This window comes from Anolis sagrei, chromosome 2, assembly GCF_037176765.1.
Source record: "Anolis sagrei isolate rAnoSag1 chromosome 2, rAnoSag1.mat, whole genome shotgun sequence".
Classification (NCBI taxonomy): domain Eukaryota; kingdom Metazoa; phylum Chordata; class Lepidosauria; order Squamata; family Dactyloidae; genus Anolis; species Anolis sagrei.
In genome coordinates this window covers 82,160,767-82,179,471 of record NC_090022.1, presented here as the reverse complement: position 1 = coordinate 82,179,471, position 18,705 = coordinate 82,160,767, and the positions used below count along the sequence as shown (strand labels likewise).

General features: G+C 37.2%; 1 protein-coding gene across 1 annotated transcript in view; it reads left to right on the top strand.

The window, feature by feature from the left end:
* Window positions 1-8,592, top strand: part of GALNT10 (polypeptide N-acetylgalactosaminyltransferase 10) — a 69,146-nt gene extending 60,554 nt beyond the window's left edge. Inside the window, exon 12 of the mRNA XM_060765514.2 lies at window positions 95-8,592. Within this exon, the coding sequence (XP_060621497.2) occupies window positions 95-262 (168 nt within the window). The 3' untranslated portion in view covers window positions 263-8,592. The remainder of the gene's footprint in view (window positions 1-94) is intronic.
* Window positions 8,593-18,705: the final 10,113 nt, after the last annotated feature.

Here is an 18,705-nt window from a genome sequence, read left to right as displayed (position 1 = left end):
GCTATTATGTAATGAAATATCCTCTACCATGAAGGCATTTTCCAATTACCCAGGTGCATTCTCCCATGTAATAAACTGATTCTTTCATTCTCAGGACAAGACTCTTTACCATCCAATAAGTGGCAGCTGCATGGACTGTACTGAAAGTGACAGAAAAATCTTCATGAACACATGCAATCCCTCATCTCCTACACAGCAATGGATATTTGAACACACAAACTCAACTGTCTTGGAAACCTTTAACAAAAACCTCGATCTTTAAAGACTGTCTATGTATGTGTGTGTGTGTGTGTGTGTGTGTATGTGTGTGTGCGCGTGTGTGTATATATAATATACTATAGTTTTTACAGAAGAGATGACAAATTTTGTAAAAGAGTAATTTTTTTAAAAAATTAAGGTAAAAGGGAGAATCTCAGGAGAGGGTGTGACTATCAGGCCAGTCTTTACTTTGATGATGCTGCATTGTTATCTTTTGAGTAAACAAATCTCATCTCGAAATTTGCATTCCATTATCATGCTATCAATTTGAAGCCTTACTCTCTAAGGCAGGATAGTATATTTTCAGAATTTTAAGTTACTTATCTATTACAGCACATTTCAAGCTTCCACTTTTATTTCATGAAGGGACGTACAACCATTTTGAATTCTGAAACACATTTTATCTAATCCAGATGTAGGGATCTATCATGCAAAAATGGCTAAGGGCAACACTGTTATTCCTCCCTTGTTTTGGTGATATTAAGTTGTTGCTTTTGCCTTTGTGAGGCACAAAACAGGCAATAACTATGTGTAGGTACGCAACCTTGAATTTACTACCTGTTATTATTGATGGTCAAGATATGGATCCTATCTCCATAAAACACCTTGTAGGCAACTTTTCTCCTTTAACCTTTGGTTTTTTTTAACTTCCAGGAGTCCCTGAATATTTCTGATTATTCTTTTAAAATTCTTTTCTTTTCAATCTGAATATACTTGAAGGGCTCCATCCAGTATCAGGAGCAGAGGATCCCAGCAGCTGGGTCTATACTTCTAGGTCCCTCATCCAACCCTCTTGGCAGCCCCAGATGGCCACATCCCCATTCCCATTACACTGTTATTTGGAGATTTCCCAGTCCTTGTATAGGCTCCTTTCCTTTTCTGAAAGGTTGAAATGTTCCTCCAGAGGATCAACTACTGGCAGTAAGAACTTTCAAAATAAAATATGTTGGTCCCATTCTATATTGCCTTTGACAACCAGAATGTTGCCCAACAGCTTCTTTGGAAATGAATTTGAACATCTAGTACAAAGAAGGAATTCTTTCCTTGTCCTAAATGTTGCAGAGTGTGGGGTGTGGCACCAGACTGAAAAGAGAAGGGAGAAGAATCTGTGCAGCTAGTGATGTGCATTCTACCAAAAGATATAACTGGAAATAATTTAACATTTCAAGTGTATGCACATTTATATGATTTGAAAATGCCTATTCTGGATTCCTACCCTCATTATTCTGGTAAGCTTCAAGAGCAAACAGCACCTACCCAGACAATAGCAGACAGATTAAAAGAACAGTCTCAAAAGAATCAGTTTTAATAATAATAATAATAATAATAATAATAATAATAATAATAATTTATTTATATTCCGCCCCCTCTCCTCAAGGGGACTCAGTGAAACATAAAGTTACAGAGTTTGTTATGTCTTACACACAAATCTTGTACACAAATAATCCCAACTAAGGTCTCTTTCAAAATAGATAATTCAGAATAATTGGAAGACAAACTTGATAACTTCCTTCTGTTTTTGAAGACTGCAGTTTCAGATTCATGTATCCTGCTGTCAACCAGGAAGAAACTGAAAGCGAATTTTATACTCCTGAGACCGCCTGCTGATAGAATAACTACAGCTTTCAAGAGACACCAGTACAGAGCTTTCTATAGTATAACATACAATACATTTATTCTTCTGTTAAGTCTTGACATTTGATGTTGAAAATTGGCATATGAAGCTTTCCTATTGTAAACAGCAGGAAGTTCCCTGTAATTTCACATTGCACAGTTAGAGCACTATTATTCCATTTAATTGCCATGACAATATTTTCTATGGAATCATAGGAGGAGCAATTATCATTCTGAGCCAGAGATCACCAGACTAATTCCCAGAATTCCATAGGATGCAACCATTGAAGTAAATTGAAGACATGACGCTTATAACTGTGTAGTGCTAAAATGTCCTTTATCTGCAAATAGTCCCATTGCATTCGGGTATATACTGCACCTGAAACATCATTTGTTAAATTTATTTTTTTCTAACTAAGAATAGTTAAGCAAATCAGCTGTCTCTACATAACCTGTTTAGTTCACTGGCATCAAAGTCTTTGGCATCTCATATATAATAGAACTAAGACTAAAAAAAATATCCTGAGATTGTTCTAGCAACTCAATTGTCTGTGAGAAGCCTATAGGATATAATTGCAGCAGTATTATTCCACTTGTGTCTCCGGGCAACAGGTATTCAGAGAGATGCTGCTTCTGACCCTAGAAGTCATATATAGCCAGGAGGACTAATTACCATTGATAGGCTTATCCCCTATGATTTTGTCTAATCCTCTTTTAAAGCCATACAAGCTGGTGTCATCAACCATCATGTGCTAGTAGATTTCATGGTTTAACTATACACTAGGACTGTGAAGCACAGCTTCTTTTTGCTTCTCCTGAATCAATGTAACTCCATTCCACATAGAACCAATTTGTAATGACACTCACTCACACTTTGGGCAACTTCTGCAGCATTGCAGGATTCTACAGGCCAAAATACTTTGTGCTTTGAATATCTAATGAAAAATATTCAAGAATTAATATAATTTGACATGTTTCAGACTCAGTATAATCCTTCGTGAATTTTTCCCATTTCAGAGAATGAATTTGATTTATAAATAAATAAATAAATAAATAGCTAAAGCAGTTTGCATCCTTTTTTCCATTTAGCTTTTTAGATAAACTCCCTGGTTCTAGGTTCCCAAAAGATTTGTCCAGTTCCAGTGATTGTGTAATTTTGCTGTATTTAGTGAGCTGGACTAACAGATCAATTACAAAAACTAACTGAGTTTGATATGCATTTACTTAGGGGGATCACTACTTAAACTATTCTTTATAATAGAATGTAGTTCTTCCTACTCCTTATTTGTGGGATATTTAACTCTGAAAACTATATCTACTTTTAACTGGGAAGATGCCCCTCTAGATTTAGTCTTGAATAGATGTATAGGGGATTACAACAAAAGAGATCATCCTTCTTTCCTAATAGCTTCAGTAAAACTTCTGCATTGTTACATTTTCTTGATAACTAAACCTGCTCTTTTTAAAATTCAAAATGAGATTTGTTTTTAAATTAGTAATGGACAGTTTCCTACATCTTCTACTAAGTGGATTATTTTCTCTTCCTTGTAACAGGTGCTCTTTTGCTTCTTCCACTTCTACCTCACTAATCTTTCAGTGGTTATTTAATCACTTTTCTTGGTGCATTCAGAAACTCCGTTCAAGCTCAGGTTTACTTTTTTCTGTTTAATAAAGGCTCATACAGGATTTTTCACTAAACTACTTAGATATGAAAGCTTATTTGTACATGTTAAGACTGCTGACCAGGGTCTCTGCCCTTTACTAGTTCTTTCAGCACTTGATGTTTGTTTTCAGCATTTGTTTTCCTAAGTATATTGGTAAGTTGATAAGCCTCCTCTTGATTTTTTTAAAAGATGAAATAAGAATTGTTTAAAGACAAAGCTAAGTAATAATACATTTTCTATAATGCTCTGGGCATTATGCATTCAAGGTATACATTTTAATGTTTATAACTTTTTTGCAAAATAGGTCAGTATTAATGCTATGTTGAGACAGAGATGAAAGATAGTAATTTTTTGAAGATTAAAAAGCACTTTTTACTTCCTGTTCCTGATGGAGTTGAGATTCCAAGTAGGGACTTTCAGATTGATTGATTAGCCAGTTCATTATATTGGCTCCTGCAAAGCTTCTGCAGTCTTGCAGTTTTGGAAAAGCAAAATCTCCATAGCCTTTTGGACACATAACATTTTGGAAGCGTAACCTTTTGGAGATTAATTGGCATTCACACCATTTGGAATGAAAACACCCCTTTTGCAAAGTATAATCTTCCTGAGAAGAGCTAAAAAGTATTTTGAGTGAATCTACTCTTTAGTGGAATATCCAGCTAGTATTAATGCAAGGAAAACTAGGTTTCTTAATTATTAGACTAATATATCTGGTTATCTCTTTGAAATGTTAGGAACAAAAATTATGCCAATGTACCAAATATACAGCAGATCCTCAGAAGTGTTATTTCAGTGCCCGAAACATCTACTCTCCAATAAATATATTTGGTTTTAAATCATGCTCTGAAGAGACAAAAATAAGTAGTCTTCGTTTAAAATAACATAGTTGGTTTACTTATAAACTTAATGTATTCAACATACAAGTACATTACTAATCAGTTGAAAGTTTAAACAGTAAGTTCTCTGAGGCATTTTGTTGCAGTCTCTTCTCTGTCTTATGTCTAATGCACTCTCTTGATGCAAACTGAACGCAACCTAAACACAACTGACTATACAATACTGACTGAACACTGACTTCTAAAATGGAGTCTCAGTCTGAATAGTCCCAGATCTGATCACATGGTCTGCAATCCCTCCACAACCTCAAACAACATAAAGGGAAAACTGCATACCAATATAGTAAGCAATCTGAATTAGTTCCAACAGTTCCTAGTTCCAATAGACCTCACTACCTCTGAGGATGCTTGCCATAGATGCAGGCGAAACATCAGGAGAGAATGCCTCTAGAACATGGCCATATAGCCCGAAAAAACCTACAACAACCCAATCTGAATTACATACATTAAAAAATCACTAGTATAGGAGGCTTGTAGAAAGCTGCTATGTCCAACATGTAAGTTTTGATTTAAATGTGTTAGTCCCAAAAAGAGTAGACTCATTAAAGTGATGGGAAACTTTTAAGTAAAGGGATGTATATATTAAATCCAATAAATGGGTTTACTTTTCAGTGCTTCCCAACCTTTGGGCCTCCAGGTTTTTGGACTTCAACTCCCAGAAATCCCAGCCAGCTTACCAGGAGAGAATGCTTCTGGAACATGGTCATACAGCCTGAAAAATTCAGTTTACAAGCTGTTAGGAACTGTGGGAGCTGAAGTCCAAAACATCTGGAGGACCAAAAGTTGGGAACCACTGCGAGTTGGACTAACAGCTAGATTTAATAATATAATAATGATTAATTATTCCCCACCTCTTCCTGCGGCTCGAGGCAGGATACAACGTTGTTAAAACAAGAGATAAAACACGATTAAAATACATACATCAAGATACACAGTTAAAATACAAGTTAAAACCCACTGATAAAATGCAGAGCTTGGGGGTTGCATAACTAGGCTATTTTCTGCTATCAGCTGCAACCAAACACAATGTTAAACGCCAAATATTAAAAGGATTGTAAAATTCTGGTCTTTAACTATTTCCTCTCTGCAGCGATATATTTTAAAACAATTACCTTTCTTACTAAGCAGTCTGAAGGGCATTCCCTGAGCTCACAGCATTAACAGTGCATTGTTAGAGTGGGCCACCTGCTGGCTGAAAAGCAAAAAAAATCAATTTTATTACCAAGGCTATATGACTGAGTATTTAATCTGTCATCATAACAGCCAAAATCTGCATCTCTAAACAAAAGATATGTTTTGTCTTGAGAGGACTATTCGTTAACTGAGCTGCCCCCCCCTTTTTTTTTTTTAGGATTTATAACAAAAAAATATTCTGTTTGACTTGGCAGCTTTGTTGTGCTGAAGTTGGATGTTTGGAGGCTAGGTGTGTGTACAGTACTTAATTTTGCATCAGTTTTTATTGTTTCAGTCAGGATTATTTCATGCATCTGTTCTTCAGAATGATTGCTGCTTGGAAAGAGTTCCTTAAGGCACAAGGCTTATGTGAAGTGGTTGCCTACACCAGTACAACTGTTCAGTCATGACATCTCATCTCAGCAGATCATTTTGGATGTTTGTGGAGGTGTGTTTGAAATGTCAGAACTGGATTTTTTTTCTGTAATCTGAATCCTTGGAAGTTATCCAAGGAGCTATACCTGAGTTGCAGGAAACTTCTCTTTCAGCTTTCAAAAACTCTTGCATGCAAACACACATCACTCTGTGGTATAATGCAAAATACTCAATTTCAATTGTATCAAAGTTCACAGCATCATTAAAATAAGGAAGTGCCTTTTTAAAATGCTAATGTACAGCAGATGCCTAAACTTGAAAAATTCCTAGTGCCTTGCTGGACAAGAATGAAGTAGGGTGTGGGATGTACAAGAAGTCATTGTCGTGAATAATTAATGTTAGGAGGGGAAATGTGTTGTGTTTTAATATCCAATTTCAAGTTTACATTGTAAGATGGAAATAGATTGGTCTTGATTTATGAAACAAAGAGATTTGGCAGTTCCTATCTTTTATGTAATTAATTAAAAAAATAGTGGGAGAACAAAGTGGGCCACCATCCAAATACACACAGTGAGGATTAATCCTGTCAAAACTTCCTGAGTCACTACTGATCTCAAATGTTTGGCACGCAGATATACTAAAGGGGCCTGAATCCTATTGCAGGTTTTGACCAGAGCAGAACTGAATCAGCTAGATTTACCAATATAATGATTCACTGTTCAACTATTAATTCAGTGGGTTTACTCTATTTGGGATTCATCCAGCAGGATGCCAGCTTGTGTGAGGCACAACGTGCTACACTGATGTAACTTTGTAGGTATATCACAGCAGAGTTAACAGGGTAATTTCCATAAAGCATATGGGCCATTAAACATATTTCCTTCTATGTAGTCAGACATCAGAGGAAAGAAATATGAAAGGTGTTCTCACCCTCAAATATGCTTCAATAACTTTTCACAGTGATATTAGTTTCATGCAATTGAAAAGAGTTTGAGGCTCTGGGATCTTAAAACCTAAATAGCAGTCAAAAGGGCACATGATCTGTTAAGAAGCAGCTGCTTACTAGTAATATCAGGAGGAGTCTATTAATATATTGCTCCTTTAGATTTTAGAAGTGGCATGGGTTTATTGTTGCAAGGCCAAATAAAAGGGCATCTTTTTACCATCATAGCTACAAATTCACTGATTTGATGAGTATCTTTTGAAATCATTTTTTTCTTACGGAACTACGTTGTAAGAATGTGCACAACTGAGAAAAGACCAAATGGCATACCAAAGTTAGCTTTAGTATTTCTAAGACTCATTGAATGCTGATGGTGATTCAAGGACTGTCCATTTAAGAAAATACGAAGTCTAGAATTTAATAATAAAAAATTAATGTTAGCTGTGTGAAAAATTGAACAGTTTATAGTACATCATGGTTGCTTACTCAAGTCCCACTAATTTCAATGAAGCTAAGTCTATAGTGTGTGTAGAATTGCAGCATTAGGCATCCTGACTAACACTGAAGAATAATACATGGCTACTTAAAATCCTATCAAATATAAAACATTTGCTTGGAGAGGTATTGCAGTGAGCAAATCTTTTTAAAATAGTTGATATCACCTGCATAGATGTGTCCTTTAAACTTTCTGACTTTGCAGCTGCTTTGTAGGCAACCAAGGCCTAAATTAAATATAAGACTCATGCAGGAGCAGTGTGTTTTAAGAGCCAAAAGGGTGTGTATCCAACACCTGTTATTTGCTGCCATGTGCTTCCCAGATGTTTCCGACAGATTCACATTCAGTTGATACAGATGTGATATCAGTAGCCAGACTATAGGTATGCTATATATAAGGTGAGGGTTGGTCGCCTTTCATGTGCCCCTTTACTCTTAAAACGGTCACACTTGCCTTATTGTAGTCTGGTGAAAATATCTACCTATGTCATGTCTAGCTTAGTTCAAGATTTTAAAAATGGCAGTCATGACTAACAATTTCCTTGCCACTTATCTTAAAGATTATGTACATATGAAACAGATTAAAACATGTAATTCATGTCACTTAACTATTGGCTGTTCAAACTATATGTTGCTCCAAACTCTCCTGATGCCAGATATAGATAGGAGAACTTTAACTCAATACAGCTAAATCCATGCAAATACATTCAGTTATCACTAATAAATAGGAATTGTTTTTATCCCACCCACCCAAACAAAACAAAATTATGTGAATTCAGCCCTTGACATTGCATTGAATGTAACTATGCTAAATGTTAACTTTTCTGACAGTAGTATCAAGTGGCCAAATATATTTTAAGGAGCAGGGGGGGGGGGGAATCTATGAAGTTCAAGGGGCAGTCCTTAGGGAGTCTTTGTTTCACACCTTGTAATGCATGCTTAACAATTTCTTTGAAATTGGACGTTGCCTCATAAACTGGTGTATTTATTTTGTGCATCTTGGGACAATGTCCTGTTGTGATGGGGGAGGTAAAAGAAGTCTAGCACTTTAATGTAGTATCATTGATGACTTGGAAATCAGTTGGATGTGTAAGGTGTAGTGTTTTTAAGAACTGGATGGAGTTTCTTTTATAATATATTTAAAATAAATTTTTATTGTGTCCTTTTCTGACAATTTGTAGAAGTGGTCTGTTTTGTAAAAACTGGGGCACTTTTTGTACATGAGAAAAATGGAGCACACTTTCCTCATTTTGATTTCCAAACTAATTTCTAGATCAAACATAAAGCTCAGTTCACTCAAGACACTGACCCATTGCTTTATCTCTATTTTGTAAATACTTTTTCAAGTACATATTGTCTTTATGATAATTGAAAATATTAAACAGTTGGAAGTTGTCATTTGGGCATCACAAATCATTCCCAATTACTTGCCTTTGGGAGAGAACCTTCAAAGATTTTTTTAAAAGTCTGGAAACAGGGTCATGGTTAGAGTAAAGCCCTCAATGCACAATTTAGTGTCAGCCCTTGAAACCCCTTTCCTAAACCAAGAGGATACCTTTCCAGAAAAACATTGGGTCCAAAGATCCAATGTGCATGGACAGTCTCTCCAGCCATAAAGAGTCGAAAATTCCTGGGACTTTGACTTTGTAACTGCGGAATCCACTACACTACTACAGGAAGTTGATGCTTTCCTTGGTATTTCTCCTTTAACAGAACAGTTAGTACCAGAGGCTGAAATAACATGGAAAGAATAGGAAAAGAGTCCTACACCACACATACAAAAAGAACAGTTCAATATATTTCAGTAATTTTTTATACAAAACTGGCAGTATGTAACTGAATTAAAGCAACCAGATCAGATAACATTTACATAGGTAAACAAGAACATTTTTAAATCTTCTGGAAATTAGTTGAAAGCTTCTTCCAAAATATGTTCAGAGATAAAAAAAAAAAATCTTTTCCTACAATTTTGGTGGCCAAACCTCTAGTCCTTTGTGTGTGTAGGTGTGTGTGTGTGTGTTTTTAAAAAAGTATTCTAGGGATGCTTACTTATTTACTCTGCTTTTTGGTATTCATGCATGCTCAGCACAGGGTTCTGGAGGTAGTGGCTCTTTACCTTGCCTCTTTGGAAGCAAACATACACAGTGAGAGCAGAATCTCAACATACAATAATGCAGATTAACCTTGTTACATTATTTACTACAGACACACTGCTGCAACTCAACACAGAAAGTCTTTCTTCCAGTGCCAAATGTCCTAAAACAGATAAGGAGAAGGTTGAGTTAGTATAAAAATGCTTTATAAGAAGTTCTTTTTCAGAAACTTTAACAGAGGTATACCTACACTATTATGGACAAACATCCCATAAAAAGTTCCTTCTGTACAATTCAGTAATACAGCATGATCTTGGTTGTAAACATCCAGTAAGCAAAATACAATTCGAAGGGATTCAGCAGTTGGTTAACAAAGATATCCAGACTGGTGTGGAACATATGAGAGCAATACAAGGTGTAAGTTGTGCTGTCCCCATCAGACTTAATTACCAGTTACCATTCTAGCATAATAGAAGCCACCTAGTACTGACCTGGGGAAACTTGACTGTCTACCAATATGCCATATTTTTAAAAGCTAATAATACCAGCCTGTCTGTACATCCTATATTAAGTAAACAATGTTCTGGAACAGCGAGTTATAACAGTCAATGAGAAGACGACGATAAATTTAAAGGTATACACAATGTACCACCTTTGTTCCAGGAAGCTGAACAAAATGATATAAAAATGAGCAATTTTATAAAAACAAATATCAGGAAGAGCCAATGATGTAGCCAAGTAAAAGCAAAGTGTTATTGTTGTGTAACATAACTAAGAGTAGCAATTACCATATATACTTACGTGCAAGCCAAACTGATAGAGAAGTCAAAGACATGTTTGGAGGCCAAAATTATAGATTCTGATATCATCCGTGGATATGTTAAGGGTCATTTCATGCAGAGGGGAAAGCTCCAGTGGCTCCTTTGGGGAAGATCCCCCCCCCCCCCCAACTGCCACCAACATCATTTTCTTGCCTGAGTTAAAAACCCAGAAAGGTCAGAAGTAGTGCAGTGCAGAGAGTAGATAGTGCTAGTGATTCTTTTAGGTTCTCCTAGGACAGACTAAGCTCTCGCCTTTTGCCACTTTATTCAGAGATGGTTCATTTTTAGATCAACATTAAAAAATTTATTAACCCATTGATAGATCAACCCACTTTTTTCAGTTGATTTTAACTAAACTTTCTCAAATTATATATGGGTATATATAGTAAATAATTCAAGGCACAATATTTCACAAGCCAAAATAAGGCCCCAGACTACTTTTGTCCAATAGCCAACTTACTTTGCAAGAACTAGTTATACAGAATAATAGCCCTCGGTTCAAGTCCTTTGCCAATAGCTTACTGCCTAACCTCTGCAGGAGGAGACAATCTCAGCCGATGGGAAATGTTATAAAAGTGCAGGCAGTCCTTCAAACAGCCTTTGCTTACAATATTTTAAATGTGGTGGAATCATCTTGCTCTCCAGATGTTCTACTGTAACTTACAGTAGCCAGAACTATAATAGCTAATGGTGAGAAATGCTGGACGCTGTAATTTAGCAACATCTGGCCACACAGTACCCATCCATATCTGAAAGCTGGAGAGGTCTAAATGCCAATTTTGAGTAATGCCTGGAAGGAAGGAAGGAAGGAAGGAAGGAAGGAAGGAAGGAAGGAAGGAAGGAAGGAAGGAAGGAGCCAGTTAACATATTTGATAGTATATGCAACAACCTCTTGGCAGCAAGTGTCTGCCAGAGTCTGGTGGATGCACTCTGAACCACAGAAAATCTACAAAGATGTCAAAAATTACTCCACTTGTCTATAATTCATTGCTGTAGCCAAGTGAGAAAGTCATTTCTAATCCAAAGATACTACTTCAGCATATTTCAGCATTTAGATATGAGGCAAGATTATATAGTTAGGTAAATCTTCATTAGTTATTTTTACTGATGGTGTGAACTGGTCACATCTATGCATAATAATTTAGTTCCCAAACAGTACATTGAAAGCTATCATCATTATGCAAACATTCAAGAGTTAAAACATTGCTTTGCTCCTTTGCTATTGCTTTTAATAATCCTATAAATTCTTATAGCACTTTATTCTCTTTTAACTGTAGTTTACTAGTTTCCATGTAATTTCACTCTTATTTGATACCGTTGCTATATGTTTTCAGAGACTCTGTGCCTTTTCTCCCTTTCTTGGCATCAATATTTTTAAAAGACTGAATGTAATACTTGAATACTTAACAAGCATATTATTAAAGATATTTATATTCTTCAGTCAATACTAGCAGAAATATATGTTGTTGTTGTTGTTGTTGTTGTTGTTGTTGTTGTTGTTCCAATAATATTTTTCCCAGAATTGGGATCCAAAGTGGCTAACAATTTTAAAATCAACATACAAAAGTCAAAATAATTATTAAAACAATTGAATCAAATATAGTTATAAATTTTACAGTGGCTAAAAAACAATTCAAACAAGGTAGCACCACCTAGCCCATTTCTGTTTTAAAAAGAATATTCCTTTTTGTTTGTATAGTACATGACCAACATCTGTGCCAGGTTTCTTTAATTACACATTGCAAAAGACACATTCATTGTACAGTACACACTATCCATAATTTTTAAAAAATTGAAAAGGAAGAAACGATTCTATTTCCATGTGGCCTTCTCCTGTAGATAGACTAAACTGAGCATTGAGACTGACTTCTTTCATGATAATTATCCAAATTAGATTATTGATCCACAGCTTATTTTTCATGAAGCAGGACAACCTTAATTTGAGAGGGAAAACTATCATAATGGAAACAGAACAGCTCTGAATCCAGTAATGTTTAATTGAGCTACGATTTGCTTTAAAAATTGCTGCCATGTGCCTTGAAGCCACTTCTGATTCATGGGGACCCTGAAGTGAACTTATTGATGGCTTTTCTTGGCAGAATTTGTTCAGTGGAAGTTTGCCTCGCTTTCCTCTGAGACTGAGATAGTCTGACTTCTCCAAGGTCACCCAATAGGTTTCCATGGCTGAGCAAGGATCTGAAACCCATTGCACCTCATCTAGCACTCAGATTACTCCATTGTGCTGGCTGTACTTCAAATATAACAGACCTATAACATCTTCAGACTTCACGGATGCATTAAAGAGTGGGTTAATTATTCATATGGTTTCACATTTGACATCATGTGCTTGAGTCAAAAGAGGGAAGAGGAAAAAATGTTAACTTACATTCCCCCCTCCTCAAATGTACGTTTTTATTCAAAGCAACAGATGCCATTTTTGAAAGGGGACAAAAGATTACCCCTTCCTCAAATAAGCACATACTGTTCAACATTTCACAGATGACAAATGGGACACATGTTGCCAGGCAACATCAGAGAGTATTCAAAATGGGAAAAGTTATTAATGAGGGAAAACACACAAGCTATGAGAGGCAGCAACAATTTGCTTTTGCTTGAATCTATTAGAAAGGGCAGAATTGTGCCTCCTTCCCCTGCCCCCTGAATTGAATGCAAACCACTTTTATCTTCGTTTGCACCAAGAAATGTAAGTCAAAGACTAATCGGAAACTGGAAATTGAGAGACACTGGGAGGTGTTAAAGCAGCTGGAAAATGGGACAAGAGAGGATTAATTGGAACTCTCCCTGCCAAAACCAGGATATTTGGAGGGTGTGTAAACAGGATTGCATTGCCATCAGCAGCTGAAGGCAAATGTTTTTGGTTTTGCTTTTCAATGGCTTTGGCCCATTTATTCAAATTAAGATATACAATTCAGCCTTTTCCATTCTTGACTATATTATCTCAATTCTCATTACTTCTTATACTGATATGTAATGAAATGTGCAAGGAGTAATGAGACAATGCAGCAGAGAGTGGCAGAGGCTGAATCGCCAGAGCTTTTTGTTTGGCAAATCCTCCTTTAGGGTGTTTCTTGGGTTAAGCCACTGAATTAGAGAGTCCCGTGATCTGAACCAGTCTCTTGTTACAATTTCACTCACACTTTGGCTGGAATCCTGTATGGGTCTGTATAATATAGTATAGTAGTTTTGCGCTTTCCACATATCTACACACAGAGCTACCCAAACCATTGGTGAAATCTCCACCCATCCTGTGCCTGGAGGAAAGCTGAAGGATGGAAATAGTATCTAGCTATGTCTTCATGGACAGATGCAAAGAAATTACACCATCCATGGAAACCCTTCAGAGAGTTAGTGGCTGATATAATTATTTCACGTCTGACTACAAGGATTTAATTGGACACTGATCCCACCCACTTCCCTTAGGTACAAAAAGGGGGTGGGGGAAGGGGCAGCAGCTCCATGGTAAGTCAAGCAGGGCTATGGTCACTTAGAAGGAGGAAAGAAATACCAGTTTCGGCACCAACAAATACACCTTATAATATACTCATATATATATGTTGACCTCATTTATAAGTGGAGAGCAGGTCTGGGGCTCAAATTTTTCTAGGTTCTCCAGGAACGGACTAAGCTCTTGACTTTCACTACTCTACTAAGAGGAGATTATTCATTTTTTATAAGATTTAAGGTACAGTACTCATATTGATTCATGGATAAGTCAACCCAAGGTTTTTGAGTTGATTTTTTGGCTAAAGTCACTAAATCTATACATACGTATATAGGACACAGAATGCTATGGCTAATTGATACCTACACATGCCGATAACCAGCTGCCAGCACATATTTGCTAATTTATTTTATATCTGTCTAAATTTTAATACAAAGGAAAAAGATAGGTGCAAAAGTAACAATGAATAAACACAAGACATTGAATCATATATCCCAAAGTTATATTTTGATTGCGAGATTGGGGCTAAAACTAGATAACTCTGTGGTGAGAAATTGCTTAGAAATCAAAGGCACACTCTCAATGTAAACCAGGACTAAAGCACATCTGGATCTAAGTGTACTCAGCTCTGATTACAGAAGGGGATACCAGTGTGTTTGTTTTTCCTTCATCAACCAGCAATGGGATTTCATCTACTCTGAGATCACCCTTGATGTTCAGGATACAAATACAACAACAGCAAATATCTTTAATGGACTCGAAACATCAAACTAAATCAAAACTTGACCTGGACTTGATAATGAAAATAAGCTTATTTTCCAATGGGCCTGTACTTTAGTAGTGAATATAAATCACTTCCATGCTCACACAACTGACAACTGCAAATGCAATCAAAATAATCATGCTCAAGTGCTTCCGGCCTAGCAATCTAAGAGAATGACTTAGATAAACAAATACATGCTAAAATTGCTTGAAAAAAAGGAAAGATTATCAGCTGAGCAAACTTAAGCATGGAGCATTGTAGTAAGCTTTGAGGAAGACAATATTTATCAAGAACAATTCTCTGAGTAAACATTAGATGTAACACATGGCAAATGTGGTTGACCCACTGCAGTCAGGTGAGCAGTACCAAGTTGTTGTCATAGACTTAGTTACAAAATCATAGAGTTATCGAGTTAGAAGAAATCACGAAGGCTGTCCCATGCTAGGACTGCAGCCTCAACTGAACCTAACAAAGTCAGGATATTGAATGGGTTTTCAATGCTATGATGAACTGGCTTTTGGAGATGTGGGACGAGGCCAGAGTTTGGACAGGGCCCGGGGGGACACATAGGAGTTTGGACCCATAGGAGTCCATATTATCCTGGCCAAGAGCTCACATGTTTTACTATATTATTGAACAGAAGTTATTTGTCCACAATTAAAAATGAGTTAAATTGCAGGCTCAAGGTGGAATGAAAGCAATTTAAAAACAGAAAAGTCAAGTGACAGAAATCAAGACTGATGGGCAGGAGGCAGCTTGGGTCAGACCTCAGCAGTAGAAAAAAGGGCCTGCCCTTTACAGTCACGTTTACTTAGAGGCAGCAACATGCCACATAGAAAAGGGGTGCATCAACTCATTACACAGGGGAAACGAGACCCATTAATTGGAAAATTTTGCAAGCAAACCACTTGAGGGAGGAGTAAAAATAAGTGGCTGAATCCACACAGGACCTAGGTCTGCATAGCCAGCATGTTTGGAGCATTTAAAATCCCGTTTTTTATATGTTTCTATAAGTATCTTCACCACAGTTGGCCCTCTATATGCTTGCTCAGAAATATGACTGAGAAAAGGGGTTACTTTAAAATCCAGTTTATATTTATAGTATATATCTATTTACAGGAAAGTGCTAGTCTCAGGAGAATATATAGACTATACATTTTAGTTTCATGTAGTAATAATGCTTATTTAGCTACAGAATTGTTGGATCCTAGTAGCAACCCACTGCAAAACAGAACCTGCAAACCTGTCCTCAGGCTGACCTCCTGTGAGTGACATATGTGTGCACAGGTAACACAACACATACAGGGGATGTTATTTGCCATAGCACAACAAACATAAGTCTGCTGACAGCACCAGATGCAGGGTCAAACAAATGACAATGGTGTGTGTTATGCTATCGCATTGCGCACTGCACAGTAGCACCCAATCATTGACACAAACTGTTCAATGTTGCTATTCAACGAGGAAGCAGGATTGCCTAGTTGAACTGCAGCCTTGATTCACTGCTTTCCCAGCTATTCTTACAGGTAGAAACAATTTCTATTCTTACACTGATACTCAGTCTCACATGCACATAAGTCCATCAATCCATTCACACAGATGTGTGTGTATATGTATGTATAAACACACACATATACATACATATATATATATATATATATATATATATATATATATATATATATGCACGCAAACACTAGATCTTTCTATCCTCACAGGCATATATGCACTTGCCCTCCCATATCTCCCTGTTTTTCCTCACATATTTTGTCGAACTAGCCATTCAGACTCACGCATCATTGTCCATGCACTCTCACAGACAGATATGCAACCATTCACACACATCATCTATCTATCTATCCAGTGTTTTTAACTGCTTTCTTTCACTGGTGTTCCAGGAAGTATGCTCAAGGGGTTACCTAGGAGACACACAACTTTGCGTCATCCATTTCCCAAACAATTCAATATCAAAAGAATGGACCAAGACTGGTGGCACTGTATTATCAAAGGCTTTCCTGGCCAGAATCACAGGGTTGTTGTGAGTTATCCGGGCTGTATGGCCCTGTTCCAGAAGCATTCTCTCCTGACATTTTGCCTACATCTATGGTAGGCATCCTCAGACTCACAACCTCTGAGGATGACTGCCACAGAATGCTTCTGGAACATGGCCATACAGCCCAGGAAACTCACAGCAACCCACTGGTGACATTGTTTTTGCTGTCTCAAATATATGATTAAGGACAGGCAGTACTAATTGTGCCCTCCCCCCGTTGTTAACCAAATTTTAAAAATGATAGGGAGAAAAGACTTTCAAACTGCTTTGATTTAAATAACATGAATATGTAATAAAGCAATATTGGCTCATCTTGCTCAAATACAAAATGCTAATATATTTTCAGTAATCTTGTGAATGTTATTTTACAGAGATATATATATATAGAGAGAGAGAGAGTTTGAAGGTTCTGAAATCAATTCTAAATTTAAATCTGTCAAAAGTTTCAATCTCATCATCTCACCTCGTGTGCCTTTTCTTCTGTAAATGTCGTCCCCAATTCCTTCAGCTCAAATGCTAATATACAGAGTTGCCAAGCCGACAACTATAGTTATCTCTTTATCTCTTTTGCCACATTGTCAAATATATGTGTTTTTCTTAAAACTCAGCTTTGAGAAACTGCTTTCACTACTTATCACTGACAATCCTAAGAGCCAATTATCCAAGAGGTTTTTGGTTGTACAATGAAGAGAAAGAAGTGTTCCTTCACAGATTGGAAATCTTTATGCTATTTCACAGAGTTCAAAGCACAGATCCCCTGCATCAGTATTTTTATTTCTTTATTTCTATGGTGCATCAATTATTTTACCAAAATCTTGTAGGCCTTAAGTACATCTTCAGTGGGTTTTTGTTTGTTCACACGATAAATATCAAACAGAAACCCAAGTAGGGAATTACATTCTTTGGGATCTCTCTTCAGCTGAGAAGTCTTGCTATAAGACAGCACAGCAGAAATTTGCTTTGAATTTCCATTTTGGATCTTGTAATGACTCCTGCTGGTCTTCCAGGATCTGTCCAAGTTGTGTTGTCGTATGCTACCAAGTCATTTTCAATTCATGAGAACCCAAAGGCAAGTCTATCACAGGATTTTCTTGGCCCAATTTGTGCCAATTTGTTTTCTCTGAGGCTGAGAGAGCATGACTTACCAAGCGACTGAGTGGGACGTTGAACCTGGTCTCCAGAGCCATATGTTCAAAAGTCAAAATGTCAAAAACCTGAGGGGGGGAAAGGGGGTCCTGAGGCCAGGAATTGTGGAAGTTGAAGTCCAAAACACCTGGAGGGCCCAAGTTGGCCCATGCTTGGTGTAGATACATCCCTGTTGATTGAATGGGAACCCGGCATCATCAACATCCACGTCCATTACTCATCGAATGGAGCCCTCAGGTTTCACTGGTGCCATAAAACATATTGTTGAATACTTTCATGGCCAGAATAACTTGGTTGTTGTAGGTTTTCTGGGCTGTATGGCCATGTTCTAGGAGCATTCTCTCCTGACGTTTTGCCCACATCTATGGCAGGCATCTTCAGAGGTTGTGAAATCTATTGGAAACTAGGAGAATTAGGTTTATATATCTGTAGAAAGTCCAGGGTGGGGGAAATAACTCTTGTCTGTTGGAGGCAGGTGTGAATGTTTCAATTGGCCACCCTGATTAGCATTTGATTTATTTATCGTGTCATGAGCGAACCAAAACAGTTGTATTGCATTAAAAACAAACAAACAAACAAAACACAGTTTGGAGACTTAGTATTCTATTAAATGTCCTTTGACCAGAAGCTGGCCACTTGGAGTGCCTCTGGTGTTGCTGCAAGAAGGTCCTCCATTGTGCATGTGGCAGGGATCAGGTTGCATTGCAGCAAGTGGTCTGTAGTTTGCTCTTCTCCACGCTCTGCATCTCATGGTACCAGAGCACAGTCTGTTCAGCACCTTCCAAGTCGCCCAGTTTTCTGTGTGCCCAGGAGGGAGTCTCTCATTTAGTATCAGCCATTGATTGAGATTCTTGGTTTGAGCCTGTCACTTTTGGACACTTGATTGCTGAGGTGCTCCAGTGAATGTCTCTGTAGATCTTAGGAAACTATTTCTTTATTTAAGTCGTT